This window comes from Alosa alosa, chromosome 4 (genome assembly GCF_017589495.1).
Source record: "Alosa alosa isolate M-15738 ecotype Scorff River chromosome 4, AALO_Geno_1.1, whole genome shotgun sequence".
Classification (NCBI taxonomy): Eukaryota; Metazoa; Chordata; class Actinopteri; order Clupeiformes; family Clupeidae; genus Alosa; species Alosa alosa.
The window spans coordinates 21,403,368-21,418,553 of record NC_063192.1 but is presented as its reverse complement, the minus strand read 5'-3'; the positions used below and the strand labels follow the sequence as shown (position 1 = coordinate 21,418,553).

At 41.0% G+C, this 15,186-nt stretch overlaps 3 protein-coding genes across 4 annotated transcripts; 2 read left to right on the top strand and 1 right to left on the bottom strand.

Annotated features, from left to right (window-relative positions):
• Positions 1 to 1,006: 1,006 nt before the first annotated feature.
• pqbp1 (polyglutamine binding protein 1) lies at positions 1,007 to 4,831 on the bottom strand. Its single transcript, XM_048240747.1, has 7 exons — positions 4,147 to 4,831; positions 3,702 to 3,769; positions 3,406 to 3,517; positions 3,194 to 3,294; positions 2,843 to 3,049; positions 2,644 to 2,710; positions 1,007 to 1,909 (listed from the first exon to the last, which is right to left on the bottom strand). Exons 2-7 carry the CDS (start codon positions 3,766 to 3,768, stop codon positions 1,756 to 1,758), a joined length of 708 nt encoding a protein of 235 aa, XP_048096704.1. The 5' UTR covers position 3,769; positions 4,147 to 4,831; the 3' UTR covers positions 1,007 to 1,755.
• Positions 4,832 to 5,101: 270 nt separating this feature from the next.
• Positions 5,102 to 9,895, top strand: mkrn4 (makorin, ring finger protein, 4). 2 transcript variants are annotated; one of them, XM_048240746.1, is made up of 8 exons: positions 5,102 to 5,246; positions 6,277 to 6,396; positions 6,507 to 6,781; positions 7,424 to 7,503; positions 7,643 to 7,884; positions 8,320 to 8,430; positions 8,560 to 8,662; positions 8,980 to 9,895. In XM_048240746.1, the coding sequence occupies exons 1-8, from the start codon at positions 5,194 to 5,196 to the stop codon at positions 9,166 to 9,168; spliced, it is 1,173 nt and encodes a 390-aa protein (XP_048096703.1). In that variant the 5' UTR covers positions 5,102 to 5,193; the 3' UTR covers positions 9,169 to 9,895. The 2 variants fall into 2 exon arrangements, with proteins under 2 accessions (XP_048096703.1, XP_048096702.1); XM_048240745.1 differs by lacking the exon at positions 5,102 to 5,246 and adding an exon at positions 5,294 to 5,719.
• A 549-nt stretch (positions 9,896 to 10,444) lies between these two features.
• Positions 10,445 to 14,609, top strand: timm17b (translocase of inner mitochondrial membrane 17 homolog B (yeast)). The gene is made up of 6 exons (XM_048242408.1): positions 10,445 to 10,527; positions 11,072 to 11,171; positions 11,264 to 11,327; positions 11,770 to 11,898; positions 12,582 to 12,692; positions 13,120 to 14,609. Exons 1-6 carry the CDS (start codon positions 10,502 to 10,504, stop codon positions 13,206 to 13,208), a joined length of 519 nt encoding a protein of 172 aa, XP_048098365.1. The 5' UTR covers positions 10,445 to 10,501; the 3' UTR covers positions 13,209 to 14,609.
• The last annotated feature ends 577 nt before the right edge of the window (positions 14,610 to 15,186 follow it).

Genomic DNA, 15,186 nt, shown 5'->3' with positions numbered 1-15,186 from the left:
AAACCTTGTGGAAAGCCTTCCCAGAAGAGTTGAGGCTGCTATAGCTGCAAACGTCATATTAAACCCTATGGATTAAGAATGGGATGTCTATATGCGGGTCAAGGCAGTACAGGTGACCCAATACTTTTGGCAATATAGTGTATCTTGATGATGTGGACTGACTCATGACCTGGGTAAAGTGATTAGTACTGTAGATGCAATAGTCTGGAAACAAATATTTCTTTATACCCTTGTTTCCAGACCTGAAAATTACTAAAAATCAAATTCTATACCTTTCAATACTGCATAGGAATCCTGTCTAGTGTAAACATAACTCTGACTCAAATGTCTGAACTCAAATGTCTGACTGCTGGAGTAGGAACATTCTGATGTGTGTGACAGTGAGAGCCTCTTGTGGTGGTGTGTGATGTGATGCCACATCGATGCACTGTAGCAGGTCTTTTATTACAGTGGGTCTAAACTTCACAGGTTACGGTGGTTGATGTACGCTGTGTCTGTATCAACTGAGTTGGAGTGTTGAGTTAAAACATTTTTACATCCGTCTTTACTTTGTGCTATTTTACCAAGAGATGGAAAACCCCACCCATCCCAAACATATAGACACTATGTGTTTACTGCTGATGCTGCAGCTGAAGAGCCATTTGCCATTTCCAATAAAATAATAAAACAAAAATGCTTATTTTGTAGAGGGCTGTGTTGTCTTACAAAACAAATCAATATCTATATAAGCTGCATGTAATTTTCTTTTTATGATGGCCTATAGTGGACCATCATGATGTACAATTGCGTCACATTTTTGCATTTCCCTTGTACCAACATTTCATTAATCCCAGGAGAAACCACAGATAAGCCCAAAATCCCATAACAAGCATGGCAGATGTAAGATTTTTTTTTTTAAAGAAAACATTTCATTTTATTTCTCTGAAAATATATTTCTTTCTAATGTCCTGCCTCTCAACATCCACTTCTGAATTCTTACAGGAAAAAAAGTATAGTTTACACAACATTAAAACATCCAACCTTCTTTCTTTTTAATAGGAAAAGTGAAAATGTATGTACAAAAAGCCCCTGACCACCCACATTGAGGGGAGAAAACCAGGTGACCTGAACAGCATAGTTAATTCAATCAGGAGTGCTGCACGGGCCTCGCCAGCTGACACAAGCAAAACAAAAGACCTTCAAGCCAGCAGAGGACAAGCTGCTCTCTACGGCACAGATGCTCAGCCTAGAGCAGCAGTCCCAGCCCCACAGAACAGAACGCCAGAACAGAGCAGGATGGAAATAGGCTGCGGCCTCACACCATATGCCACAGATAAGGCAACATACATATTATATGTGTCGTTTGCATTGAATTGATATGCATGAATTATGAAAAGGCTTACCTTACGCGGGGGTGGAAATGATTGAATTATCAAAACTATTTCCCCATCACATTCCAAATTAGAACAGCTATGACGACGTAATGAGGCTAAGGAGTTTGTCCTTACTTTGCCACACAAGCTGGTGCGGTACACTTAAATTACAACGTGAGCTCCAAAGGACCTAATTTATGCCTGTATCCTTTAAAGTCATTGCTTGCAGCTTGACATACTGAACATTCACACATGCATATCTACAGGGGCATTTGTAGCTCTCCGTTTAGGCTTCACAGTTGATCAGGAGGATCTGATGCAGAGGAAATGTTGAGAACAGGTGAAGGTGTTGTCCAGGCTGCTGACTCTCTCTCTCTCTCCGTGCATATCGGTATTTATGCGGTTAGTCAGAGTCCCGTTTGGTGAGCTCGGCGTTGGCCCGTAGAACGGCTCCGGGACTCGGGTACGGTCGCTGCTGGAAGAGGGGCCCTGCTGCGGTGGTGTCCGCACCCGTCTTTGCCTCGTTGCGCTTGGGCAGGCCAGTGGACCACGTGCCCCTGAGAGGAAGGATTTGTTATTGTGTGGATTCATTAAATCACACTGAAGATTTGGCATGAATACGCACTTTAGCGCAGGTCAATATTGCATCAGTGCTCACACCATGAAAGACAACTGGACCAAAAAATTCTATTTTTTTGCTAATTTTAGATTGTTATGTAGTGGTGGCTAAAAGTGAAATTTGGTGAGATATATGACTCACATGTGCACATGGGTCCATTGTACAATATAATGTACTTTGTAAATGACCAATGAAATGCAATCAAAATACCTGGCCAATACCTCCTCAAGGACACTTGATGAAGTAGGATGACAAATCTTGACATTTAGAATCATAGGAAATGTCTTGTATCTGTATCTACAACAGGTAGGCCTTCATAATTAGGGTAATAACTTCATTCTAATATTCTTCAATGAAACAACGAAGATGTGTATGTGTTGGCATCGTCGAAAATAGAGTATTGAGCCATCAGCAAAATCGCCATCATTATCATATGTCCCTATAATAAATTCTTGGGCCTGGCATACATGGATTTCATTGGAGCATCTGTTTTTTTTTCAGAAGCATAGATTTGTTATCTCCATTTATCTGTGGTGACATCTGCTACGCGTACATTCAGTAGGTTCATTTTTAATGTTGTGGCTAGACTATGTAATGTTTAATGCAGATGAGTTCCATTGCAGTGAAATGCCAGTACAGAGTTCTTGGGCCTATCATGCATGTATGTATTACCTTGGGGCGTCCGAGTAGGCGCTGGGATCCATAGGATCCATCTCCTCTGGTTTACGATCTCTCCCCCCTGCAAGTAAGAAATAGCTTCTGTCAAGAATTCATCTCTTCTTAGCAAGCTGGTTTACACAGATATTTCATTCGGATACAATCATCTCTGTGTGTGTCAGTCTCTGTCTGTGTGTGTGTGTGTGTGCATTACCTCGTTTTGGTTTGTTGTATGGAGCGGCATCTTCTCTCCGCTGCAGCCGTCTGTCGCGGTCTCGGTCTCCTCTATCCTCTCTTTCTCTTTCTCGTTCCCGCTCTCTCTCGCGCTCTCTTTCTCTGTCTCTCTCCCGGTCCCAGTCTCGTTCCCGCTCCCTGTCAATCTTCTCAACGTGTTTCTCCACTTTGCCGTCTCCAGCATCCACTGAGGACCAGAAAACATTCTTCCAGTTCATTTGAAAACATTTGTATATTTTCAAATCTGTGCATATACTTCTTTGACTCATCCCACTTATTTATGAGCTAAACTAGCAACTTTGACAGCTGGATCAACAGCAACAGGTCTCACCTCTCTGCTTCTTTACAGCTTTGGTTATAAGAGCTCCTGGCTCATTTGGAGAAAGCCAGGACACTAGGTCTGTTTCCACATTCCAGTAGTACGGCAGACCACTGGCGACATAAAAACAGCACTAGATGGTCACATTTACAAGGAATGCTTGAACATTAACAATACATCACTTATCAAACAAAGAAAGTTGATGGCAGGGGACAACAGCTTACCAATCAGGGTCAAACACTTTGTACCAGTTTGTGGGTAAATTCTCTATTCTGGTGGCCTCATAATCTACATCGTTGTCATCGTAATCCTCAGCAATGATCTCCTCCTCAGCGTCTGAATTAGAGAAGTGCGAACAGATAAATGATTACCTTCTACAGTTCATGGTGTAACTGTATATTACAATAGCAAATTATTCACGTTAAGAGAATCGTGATCATCTGAACTCGTGCTTATTTTCATTCATAGCAGCAGTAATGTGAATTTAATACAATGAATGTGAAAGGGGTAAATAACTTACCATGCTCTGACTGTTTCAAGATCCCTCTCTTTGCAAGACGGGCTAGTAAAGCCGGTGGGAGAGGCATCCTAGGACCCAAAAACGTTCAGGTATGAAACAATGCATTACGGAGGTTAAAATACCCACATTTGGGGAAAACATTAGGGACTCCACTCTGAACATATAAATAAAATCATATATAGCGATTTAAAACGTCGTTTGTCATAACAATGACACGTTAAATAGCAGCGGATGAATTCCAAGACAACATTTCAATCAATGGATGCTATGCTAACTACCCTCACATTAGTTGACGTTACTAGGAACATAATTAAACTCTATGCACCGCGAATAGTAAATGCTATTGCAATACTGTAAGCGTAGTAAATGCATGAGTGAACCAGAAGCCAGTATATTTTTTCATACAGTATTACCTAAAAGTACAAAACAGACTCAAAAACTGTACCTTAGTCCGTCGAGTTGCTGTCGTTGACTTCAAAAAACAGGCTCTTCACGCCTGAGACGCATAGTGATGACGTCACATAGTCTAAGACAGCCTCTACTGCTCTTCTGGCCAAGTCATTTGTGGTTAAATTCTTTCTCTTCATTTCAGTATATTGGATTGCTTGTGCAGTATGATGTACTTGGCTGATTTGACATGCATAGTTTTCTTAATTTAGGGGGGTATTGACTATGGAAATATCACATCGGCTGTTGCTTTTGATAGGCCTACATTAACGATAGACCTATGCTAGCGTTATAATATTTTCAGTAAAACCATATGCAAGTGAAGAAAACTGAAAGGGAAAAAAATAGCCAATAGCTGTCAATATTGAGTATCACAGAATTGCTGTATCATGCTACTAACATTGTTGTGGCGCAAGTATCGAGACTTACTCCCACCCCATTATGATTGCTTGTTAAATGGGAATCAAATATGTTTTGCATCCAGACTTCACTGTTATGGATCTGCTCTGAACAGCGGGACGCTAACTTGACAGAGATTATGGATGGTTGAATTTGGCCTTGCCTGACCTCTCTACGCCAGAGAGTTAGACAAGAGCCTTACTGAGAGTATTATCAATTGGTCAATGTCATACTTTAAAAATCCAAGCTACAAAAAATGTTAGTTGTTCCTGAAGTTTATTGAACGGTTTCTGTTCATTGTAACAGCTTTCAGTTTTTGCAACTTCTAGTCAATTAACAGATTTTCCGGTAACACACCCACTTTTTGGCATTACACTCATCACTAACTGATATTTTCTGTAAGGAGTGTTTTAGTTCAACTTACCACAACTGGACAACAGAATTGCAGGTTGTATGCCTATGGGCCTAGAATTAGGCTCAAGGCCTAGGTGCAATTTAGGGGCGTGGCCCATTTCGGCTTCAGAAAACCATGATTGGTCCTTCTTGTAATGGTTGTAATGAGAAATCCACATGATTTTCTGACCACATGTTATAAAGCTAAGCTATTGAACGTGGGTCTAATGTCAGATAAAAGACTGGGTGTGGAATGGAAAGAGAGGGAGGAAATGGCAGTTCTGTTGGCGTCGGTGGATATTGTCGGTAATAAAAACTATTTAGTAGTTTACTTTATAGCCCCATCTTCAACAACTAGGCTTTAAGTAGGTCTATTGGTAGGTTAGGCGCTCATCACAAAATTAATTCACTTAGATAAAGTTAGGCTATCATTAGGGCGTCGTATAGGCCTAGTCAAAAACTTGAAATTAGTTGGTTAATAAAGCTTTCTAGATAGGCTAGAATCTGCGTTTACCGTAGGCGTAGACTGCGTTTACCTGTCAATACTAATTGCAGTTACTGTGGAGAGTATGCACACAAACTAGACCCTCAAAATAGGATGTCTTTGGATAGACTTTGAATGTGACGTCATTAAGCCCACTTTCAAACACTTTGGTAGTGTAACGTTGAGCTTTTGCTTAGCAGCGCCTACAATCTCTGCAGGCTGAGATGGATCGTCATAGGATGCCTTACCGACACCACATAAAGCGGAGTTTTAACGTTAGACCAGAAATCTGCAGGTATTACGTTCCGAAATCAAAATTTCTACACGGCAGTTAACCAACTCTGACAAAGTTTGGTCATCAGCTTTCGGACCTCCTCGTTAGCTAGCTCTAGTTAGCGAGCTAAATTAAGTTGATTGTGTTCCGCACAGCACTTTATCCAAGTGTAAAAATGTTGTGGTGATTAAGTAGTGTCCGATAGCCTGTCTGTATAAATTTCGAAACTGTCCGCTAACCTGAAGTAACGTTACATAGCTCCCCTTTCTCAAAACAAACAACATTAGCAAGTCAGCTAACACCGTTACGTTAACGTCTGGTAACTTCCCGTTGCCTCGGTTTCAGACCTTTGCTGATAAACAAGTTCAGTTCCACAGTTGGTTAGAATTACGTTATCATGTTTATCGCTAACGTATCTGTTAACGTTAGTGTTGCATAATTGACTGTGTATTTTATGTTGTACTATGACATTGTATGCTTCATTGTCATAGTTATAGGTGGATTTTAACTCAATCTTCTCATATTTTGTGCACTTTTGTTTCAATCGTAATCTGTTGCTCTGCTAACGACACTTTCAGGCATTTTATGAATGGATCATGTCGATATGGTCAGAACTGTCACTATCTGCATGACTACCCAGCAACTGGTGTATGCTGGTACTTCCAAAAAGGCCAGTGTTGGTTTGGAGATCACTGCAGGTGAGTGCTTTAGTTTTAGATGCTAACCGTTTGGCAAGACATGGGCCTATGTAAGGTGCAGCAGGTGTCTTTGATGTCTTTTAAACCCTTTCCCCAAACTTTGTTTGAAGGTATGTCCACGTCCCTCCCCTTGACGCTTCAGAGAACCGGCGAGGTTCAGCACCTGCCATCCTTTCTCCAGCCAGAGGTGAGCAGAGGATCCCCTCCAGGCGTGGTTCAGAGCCGTCCGTAGTCGGTTCACATAGACCCTCGGGCCAAGGCAGAAGAGGCTCTGAACCTCTGGTCACAACCAACACATTAGAGAGAAGCTTTGAACGTCTAACCACAAGAATCGCTGAAGAGGAGGATGGATATTCGGAGACAACACCCCCACATAATGATGAAGGTACTCTTTACTTTACTTATTTGTATGCAGCGGAGATTCATTGTGTGATTGTGATTCATCCAGTTTGATGTACTATAAAAATCACACCTATATCTTCCATAACTTGCATGTTATTGCTACTCTTGATAAATGTGTGTTGGATTCCCCAAAGCCTCTCTGAAGGGCAGAAGGTGAGCTACAATTAAGCTGTATACACAGAAATCTGAAACTAGTGGCCAAACAGGACTGTTGCTCTTAAAGGTACAGTCCACACTTCTGGTAAAATGATGCTGATGTAGTACTCCCTTCTGTAGTCCTTAAGCTAGGCTTTGATTGGCTGAGATGGTGTATAGCTTGGTCTGATCCAGGTGGTTTCCCCATTTACAGTGCAAGGAGAGTGCATGACAACTTGGCAAAGTGTATTGGATTAGAATTGTGTACTCTACAATTGTTGAAAGCAGTGTTGGGATTGGAAGCAAACACTTAACACAGGATGACTGAATTATTCATGATTACTTGTGTGGTTTGGACTGGTCCTCTGGAAATGGTGTCAACTTCAGAAAGAAATGTGATTGAAGATTGAAGTATATTCCCTCTACCTTCTTGCCTCTGTGCTGCATAAGCTCATCTGATAATATAGTTCATCTGATGCTTTGTTTGCAGTTCACAGCAATTCTGTAGCAAGCTCAACAGATAGCCCACCACTGGACCAGGCCGTATCTGCAGCCAGTGGAGACGCACAGGTGCGTAACACCTCAGTACACTGTTGGTCTTGGTCTTACGCTGACATTTTTTTGTGCTTATGTAGCCATATAGCTAACTATACAGCTGGAGGTTAGTCAGGATGGAGATGAGCGGTGTTTGTTTTTCTTTGATTGACAGGGGCCTTCAGACGGAGCGTACCACGCTGGCGCTGCAGCTTTCGTCCCACGCCGGCCTGAGGAGTCTTCCGCCTACGAGCAGAGCAAAGAGGTGGTGTGTGGCATCTGCATGGACAAGGTGTATGAGAAGAAGGACGCCCAGAGCCGGCGCTTTGGCATTCTCCCTAACTGCAGCCATGCTTTCTGCATCGAGTGCATAGTCACCTGGCGGAAGACAAAAGAATTCCAGGAAGATGTCATAAAGTGAGTAGGAGCAACAGATGTGGGCCAGTTATAATCTTTTAGGGTTTAGGAAGGAAGCATCCCTCCCACCCACACAACTGCCACCCCCATTTCATAGTGTGTTCAAGAAGTTGTAACTTCTGATGCTGCTGCAACCACAAACACTACTACTAACAATAATACTAACTACCCACCCCCATAAGGACAATGAGGCTACTGATTATCAATTTTGTCTCTAATTTAAATACTCTTTTACTCCGCCTGAATTAGGTGTGGGCCAGGCCATTTTAGCTTTGAGAACAAATAATTGTATAATTTTTTTTATCATTTCAGACAAACATTTGCCTTGCTTTAAGCAAGGAAATATAGTATTACTGATGTGATGTCCTTTTTTGCCTGTGCACTATTTGTGTGTCCAGATTTCTTGTACCCACTTTAGGGAATGTTGTTTTGCAGGGCCTGTCCTCAGTGCAGAGTGAAGTCTCCTTACTATATTCCGAACAGATATTGGGTTGAAAATGGCAAACCCAAAGAAGCTCTCATTGCGTCCTTCAAGGAAAGAAGCAGGTTGGATATGATTTATACATCTTCAGTCTGACAGGATTGTGTTACCATTTGCAGTTGTTTTGCAAAAAGAGCGTAATGTTAATAATAACTAATGTGGTCTTAATTATTTTCATGTTTTTTTTTCTTCAGTAAATTAAAATGCAGGTTCTATTCGAGAGATGGCTGCTGTCCCTTTCAGTCGGAGTGCATCTATCGGCATGAAGGTCCCCCTGGTCGCCCACGGAGACGCACGGTAAGAGGTTGCCTACATTTGTAAACGGTCCTGTAGTAACTTGTGTTGCAAGAAGAACAGTCTCACACATGAGGTGGGCATGCTAGACTTCATGGGTACTAGTGTCTGTCTCTTTATTTGAATGTTTGTGTTTGTTTGTTCCTTAGTGGACAATACTCTTTACATGGTGCTTGGCATGCTTCATCATTCACCATCATTTACATGTCTCGATATATGGGTCACGGACATAAATAGATTTGTCCTTAATCTATACATTTTACAAAAGTTTAGTAAAAATTGTGAAAACTATGTCTAATCTATACATCTTCTCTTAACAGCCACGCCCAACTGCAGAGGACTTTGAGGATAGCTTTCAACTTCCACTTATGGACTACATAATTGCCCTTACATTGGTGGGAGCCCACTATGACACCGATGATGACGACGATGACGACAGCAATTATTACTATTATGACGATGATTTTCTGGAATCACTATTCTTGGATACGGATGACTTTGACCTTTGACCTCTGCCAGTCACTTAAGCTCAAGGATCTCAGTCCTGGGTCTTTGATAACAGGATTTATCACATGTTCAGTGGTGGGCCTGTAGCAGTCGGTGCGTATATTTTTCATGCACACCACAGTAGCATATTTGCCTACATGGGCACAGTGGTTGCACGTGAGAATGCTAACATCTTGGTTAAGCCAAGAAATGTCCTTGCCAAACGCCATAGCCTTAATTGTTTATCAATTGTTAACCAACTTCAATAGTTAATGTTTACAGAGTGGTTAAAATGAAAGAGAAAACAATATGCTGCAACAGAATGTGTAAGGGGTAATGTTTAAAATGTTATATCCTAAAGTAAAGATTCTCTATAAAAATGTACTGTCACTCAACCTGATGTATATGGTAGTATCTGCCTGTGTTATCCCCCATAGTGTCTCTTGAGCTGTTCCTGTTTATCACATCCACCATTTTGATGCGATCTCACTGACTCTTTGCACCCTTCAACTGACACTTTGATATTATTTTTAAAGTGTGGTGTATATGTGATTATTAGTTTTATGTATCTCTGATTATCTGTCCTATACCAGATCTTCTCCTTGAGCTGGGATCACTATATGTGGAAATTAACAGGCTTTTGTCTTTGCTAGCAGTGTTGATTTGGAGTGATGGAGAGGATGAATTTTATTATTTTTTACTGCAAGTTTGAATCCACTGAAAGAAAAGAATAAAACGTTTGTTTCACAATTTGCACATCTCTAGTTTGTGTGGGATTGTAAGCACACATTTTCTACCATCATAACTGTGCCTAGATTATGTTTACAGCCTTCAAAGTCTGTCTTCAAAGTATTTGCAGCAGGTCAACCTTTGAGATTCTTGAAGGAGAAGACTGGGTTGACCAATGCAGGCAATTGTATGTTTAGGACTTTTTGCAGTGCTTACTTGATGGTTAACATTTTTAATTGACTAGTTTATCAAGACTACTGGTGCATTTTCCTCTTAACATTATACACGGTCATGACCTTCAAAGACTTTCAAAGTCTATACTGGAGAAAGACGTCCAAAAACAATTTAAAGTGATGCATCGAGAAAGAAACAACACCTCCAAACCAGTGTTTTTGATTATATGGATCAGTAAACAATGACTCGGTCAAGAACCGTTTATGGGGTTACAGTCAGGTTACAGCCCCCCCACACACACACACACACACACATGTGTTCCTTTTACCCAGTAGGTGGCAGAAATTGCAAATAAATGATAGCGTTACTCGGCACCATAGACTGTAAATACCAGAGGAAGAATTTCTGTCCCGGTAAAATTGCGTCACGAAACATACCCGACGACAACAAAACATGGAGGAATACGCCCGTGAACCTTGGTGAAGTACAACCTTTACATTTTAGTTTAGACAGTGGTGTTCCTGTAGTGGAAGTGGCTCTGGCTTGTTTGTGCTGTTTTTTTGTAAATGTATATCATCATATCATTTCTGTCATCACCTCAGCTTTAGAACTAGTTAGCGGAACAGATTCTGTGTAGCTCTTAGCTAGCTTTGTTTGCTAACATTAAAAACTTGCTACTACCTTTAATAAACTGTCAGTCAGCAAGTGTTGCCTCTAACTCGATATGTCAAGGCAGTTGTCTTTGTCTCTTCTTTTACTCCGTTGTTGTGTATCAAATTCCCCCCAATAATAACAGACAGCTGTTGTATTAGCAGCAATTGCACTACAGCAAGACTTAACGGACCGCTTATGTTAATCTGATGGCCTACCATTAACACTGTATCTCAGATGGATGTCTAGGGAGAACCCTGTCAACCCTTTTTTTTGCCCGTCATATGCGCATACATTTACAAGGTTTGAAAAAGAAACCAACTGTTGCTCTAATCAATAGCTAAATATCAATTAAAATATCATTCTTCTCAGTCCCTGGAGGATAGTAGATGACTGTGGGGGGGCCTTCACAATGGGCGCCATCGGCGGTGGTGTTTTCCAGTCTATCAAAGGGTTCAGGAATGCCCCAGTGGTACGTTCTTTTGACATACTAAATCCCATACGTCATCTCTGCCTTACAGTAGTAAAACAAATGGTTTATACTGGTAATCTCTCTTTGTCCAGGGTGTTCGCCATAGACTGAGAGGGAGTGCAAATGCTGTCAGAATAAGAGCCCCCCAGATTGGAGGTGAGTACTCAGACGCTCCTTCCAGGCACATACTTTTTTGTTAACACACCACTTTGGGACTTGCAAGTACTAGGTTTTTTTTTAATGTATAACTCAGTTTTGAAGTGGCATTCAGACATTCAGTCACTTAGCAGTAAATAACAATTATTACAAAAATGCACGGCAGTATGTAATTTATCAATTTGTTAAAGACGCTGGGTGCAACGTATCTTCTCATTCCAGGAGGGAAACAATTGTGACATTGTGAAACATTTAAGCTTGACACAGACAGGGAAAATCCAATGTAACAGAAATTGAAAGCAAAAAAAACACAAAAAACCCCACTACAAACACGTAGAATTATGTACTTTTTTTGTTTTCATCATGTTGTCTGCTAGACCATGAAATGCTCTGATTTTGTATTTTAGTCTACCCCTGAGGTAAATGATGAAACCTTCCACAGGTAGCTTTGCTGTGTGGGGTGGTCTGTTCTCCACCATAGACTGTGGCCTGGTGCGTCTGCGGGGGAAAGAGGACCCCTGGAACTCCATCACCAGCGGAGCTATGACTGGGGCCATTCTGGCTGCTCGCAGTGAGTGAACTATCTCTGGGCATCATATTTAGGCCACATCTACATTATTTGCGGATTGCTCTGAATCCAAAAGACATTTTTTACGCATCACCCTCACGTCCACAATACTCCATTGTATACATTGTATTTGAGCTCCTGAAACGGAAAGATTCAAATCTGCTGGTGAACCTGTATTCATTTGAAGCTGATATGTTCAGGTTGCCACTGTCAACCTGCTGGGCAGGATGATCATTGAAAATAAGCAGAGGGAGGATGGGTGGGTGGATGCATGCAAGTGGGATGGGAGATGAAGAGAGGGGAGGATTCAGCCTTAGCTTTCGCCACATGTAGTTTTTTCTGGTTAGAAATAAGGCTGGGTGATCTGGAAATATGGCTTGATTTGCTTAGGAGAAGTGGTGATATATGATACGATAGAATTAAATCTTATGAAATAATGTTATACAAAGTTAGCACATGCTGTAATACATTTTAATAGATGTGTTAAAAAAGGTTATAACAGCTCTGCACAAGATGCATATAGGCAGGAAAATGTACACACATTCAACACCCAAACAACTAACAATATAAAATAATTACTTTTTAAAAGCAAAACTTCATACATGAAAAGATGATAAGAAATCCATGTTGTATTGTAAGGAATTCCTGTCTCTCTCATCATAATAATCTGAATGACTCCCCACCAGGTGGCCCCCTGGCAATGGTTGGCTCAGCAATGATGGGAGGCATCCTACTGGCCCTTATTGAAGGATTCGGCATCCTGCTCACCAGATACACAGCACAGCAGTTTCAGAACCGTAAGTGAGAAATTCAGTTTCAACAATACAGGTGTATTGATGTGTAGGTGTAGATGAATGTGAAGAATGAATATATAGTATCTGTGATTGTCTAAACAAGAGTTCCCATCAGGATGATTGTTTGGTAAGATAATAAGTAATACAAATAGTAATAAGCTTTTTTAAGTATCAAAGGACACCAATATCATTAAGGAATTTCTCTTGGTAACTAGCCATGGTCCTGAAATGCCCCCCCCCCCCCCCCCCCCAAATGTGCTAATACATCTAATCAACGGTTTTTAACCTGTTGGGATTTTTTATATCAGAGACATAAGAACAGCCTGATGTTTTTATCCCATTCTCAGCCTCTCATATTTAACAGTTTAAACTTTGGCCTTGATGTCTAAATTACTATTTTGTCCTATGTCTCTCTGCACCCCCCCTTTAGCGAGTCCTTTAATGGATGACCCAAGCCAGCTTCCACCAAAAGATGGAGGTCAGGAACAAGATGGCCGTGGTTATGGACAGTATCACTGAAGCCGGTTAGAAGCCGCTGTGTTGGCTGACTACTGGCCGAGATAGAGAGAGTGTGAGAGGGGGCTGTTAGACTCGTAGATCTTCCACTTGATTGGCATTGCCATCCCGAAGAGTTTGGAGGAACTTACATCATGCTCCCCCTCAATCTGGACTAGTTTTCAATGTGGTTCTTATCACTCAGGGGCAAAATGGAAATTATTGTTAATAGCGTTGGTTCTGGCCAAGATGGTGGGGTTTCAGGTGATGCAGTATATGCACTTTTATGCACAGACTCTTAATACCCAATATCAAAAATTGGATCATTTATATACCATCTTTTCAATATCAAGATTTTTCTTTCGACCTGCATGTTCAGATCAGATGTATTTCCTTAACCCTTAAAATTCTTCATCCTAAAAAGTAAATGCTGAGGTGCTATTAAGCACATACCTCTTGCAGACCAGGGCAACTTCACACGTTTACACTCTGCGTAGACAGCGTTAAGTGTGTTATGAGGGTATAGATGTTGTCAGTAACTTTTAGAAGAAATCAGTGTAGTCAAGAGCCACTTCCTAGTATATGTTTGAAAAATCCAATGTACTGTATCTAATGGCTTTGACATATAACAATGGGAATCCCAACATTACCTCTTTTCTGCATACTGATAGTGGGACATATGCATTGTATGACCTTGGTTTACCGGAACTATCCTGTGGTCTCACAGTGTTAGCCAGCTCATAAACAAGGTGCCTCTTCAGTGTTGCACTGTCAATGTTTCTGTTAAAATGGCATATTGACATATCAACAATACTTTGAGTCAGACCAAAGTTATATTTTACAGATTAGATACCATCTTTACATTACCGTGGCAGCCATTCACTGGAGTCTGTGCAAGGTTGCAAACTCCTTTTTTAGGGTGGTCGCTAGGTAATCTTTGGATATTTCTTTCCCTTTGTCAGTGTTGTGGAAACTCGATTGGGAATGTATTACATCCTTTGAATATAATCTTAAAAGGCCACAATGGCTTTATGGTCAGTTAACCATGTCTTGTCTGCAATACACTACATTGTTTGTCATCATTATCTATGTTTGGCGATTCACCCGACTACTTCTGTGTCTCACATTCTGTGTCCCGGAACATTGCTCTCAAATCTTATTCTTAGTTTTCTCTTACCACAAATTTCAACTAGGGTTACATTTTGCACCGTGGTACAGTTAGCATCCCCAAAAAGCACTTAACCTGTTCTCCATGCCTCATCGATGTTGCTCATATTGACCAAATATGATGAGTTATGGAAGAAAGGAATATTAATTACATTTTATTTATGAGTATACACATGAATAGTTTTGATGATTATTTATTGAAGGAGAATTTAAATGAGAATATGTTTGTAATGAGTCAATAAAGTATTTTATTGTTGACTTCGGTGTTGTTTTTGAACTCTTAGGCAATTTTTTCATTCTAATTTCTGAAAAGGTATCCATGTGGCACATTAGAAAATATGTTATGACTAATTTGTCTAAAAGTGTGTCAAACGTCCTGAATGAAATTCTCCATGTCCCGCTCAGCTGACTGTAGATGGATGTGGGCAGAGCCCGTATACCCTTATTATGAAACTTGGTGGGCATGTAACCCCACATGGATAGCATGGAACCATCGTTTTTCGTTTTGATCTATGGCCCCCCCCCCACTGGACTGGACCCACCGAAAGGAGGGTAGGGCAGACACAGTTTTCTGTAAATATCTTGAGAACCGTAGGGCCTAGGATGACCAATTTTTTGCGTATGTTTGCCTCCAGGGGTCATGTAAACCCATTCCATATGCACACATGTGCATAAACAGATACACACGCACACACATACATTCACAGTAATCCTAGGTATGACACATACTCACACAGTAGACATATATACGCATGCATGCACATGCACACACACAGGCACATAAACAGGCAAACACACAAGCACATGCACACACACCCACCCACCCACACACATA

Coding starts and splice junctions, on each gene's coding strand:
- pqbp1 (XM_048240747.1), bottom strand. CDS start 3,768: ATGCCTCTCCCACCGGCTTTACTAGCCCGTCTTGCAAAGAGAGGGATC. Junction 3,295..3,405: donor AAAGTGTTTGACCCTGATTG/GTAAGCTGTTGT, acceptor TTATGTCGCCAG/TGGTCTGCCGTACTACTGGA. Junction 3,050..3,193: donor AGCTGTAAAGAAGCAGAGAG/GTGAGACCTGTT, acceptor TCTGGTCCTCAG/TGGATGCTGGAGACGGCAAA.
- mkrn4 (XM_048240745.1), top strand. CDS start 5,649: ATGGATCGTCATAGGATGCCTTACCGACACCACATAAAGCGGAGTTTT. Junction 6,782..7,423: donor ACCCCCACATAATGATGAAG/GTACTCTTTACT, acceptor CTTTGTTTGCAG/TTCACAGCAATTCTGTAGCA. Junction 7,885..8,319: donor TTCCAGGAAGATGTCATAAA/GTGAGTAGGAGC, acceptor GTTGTTTTGCAG/GGCCTGTCCTCAGTGCAGAG.
- timm17b (XM_048242408.1), top strand. CDS start 10,502: ATGGAGGAATACGCCCGTGAACCTTG. Junction 11,899..12,581: donor GGCCATTCTGGCTGCTCGCA/GTGAGTGAACTA, acceptor ACTCCCCACCAG/GTGGCCCCCTGGCAATGGTT. Junction 12,693..13,119: donor AGCACAGCAGTTTCAGAACC/GTAAGTGAGAAA, acceptor CCCCCCCTTTAG/CGAGTCCTTTAATGGATGAC.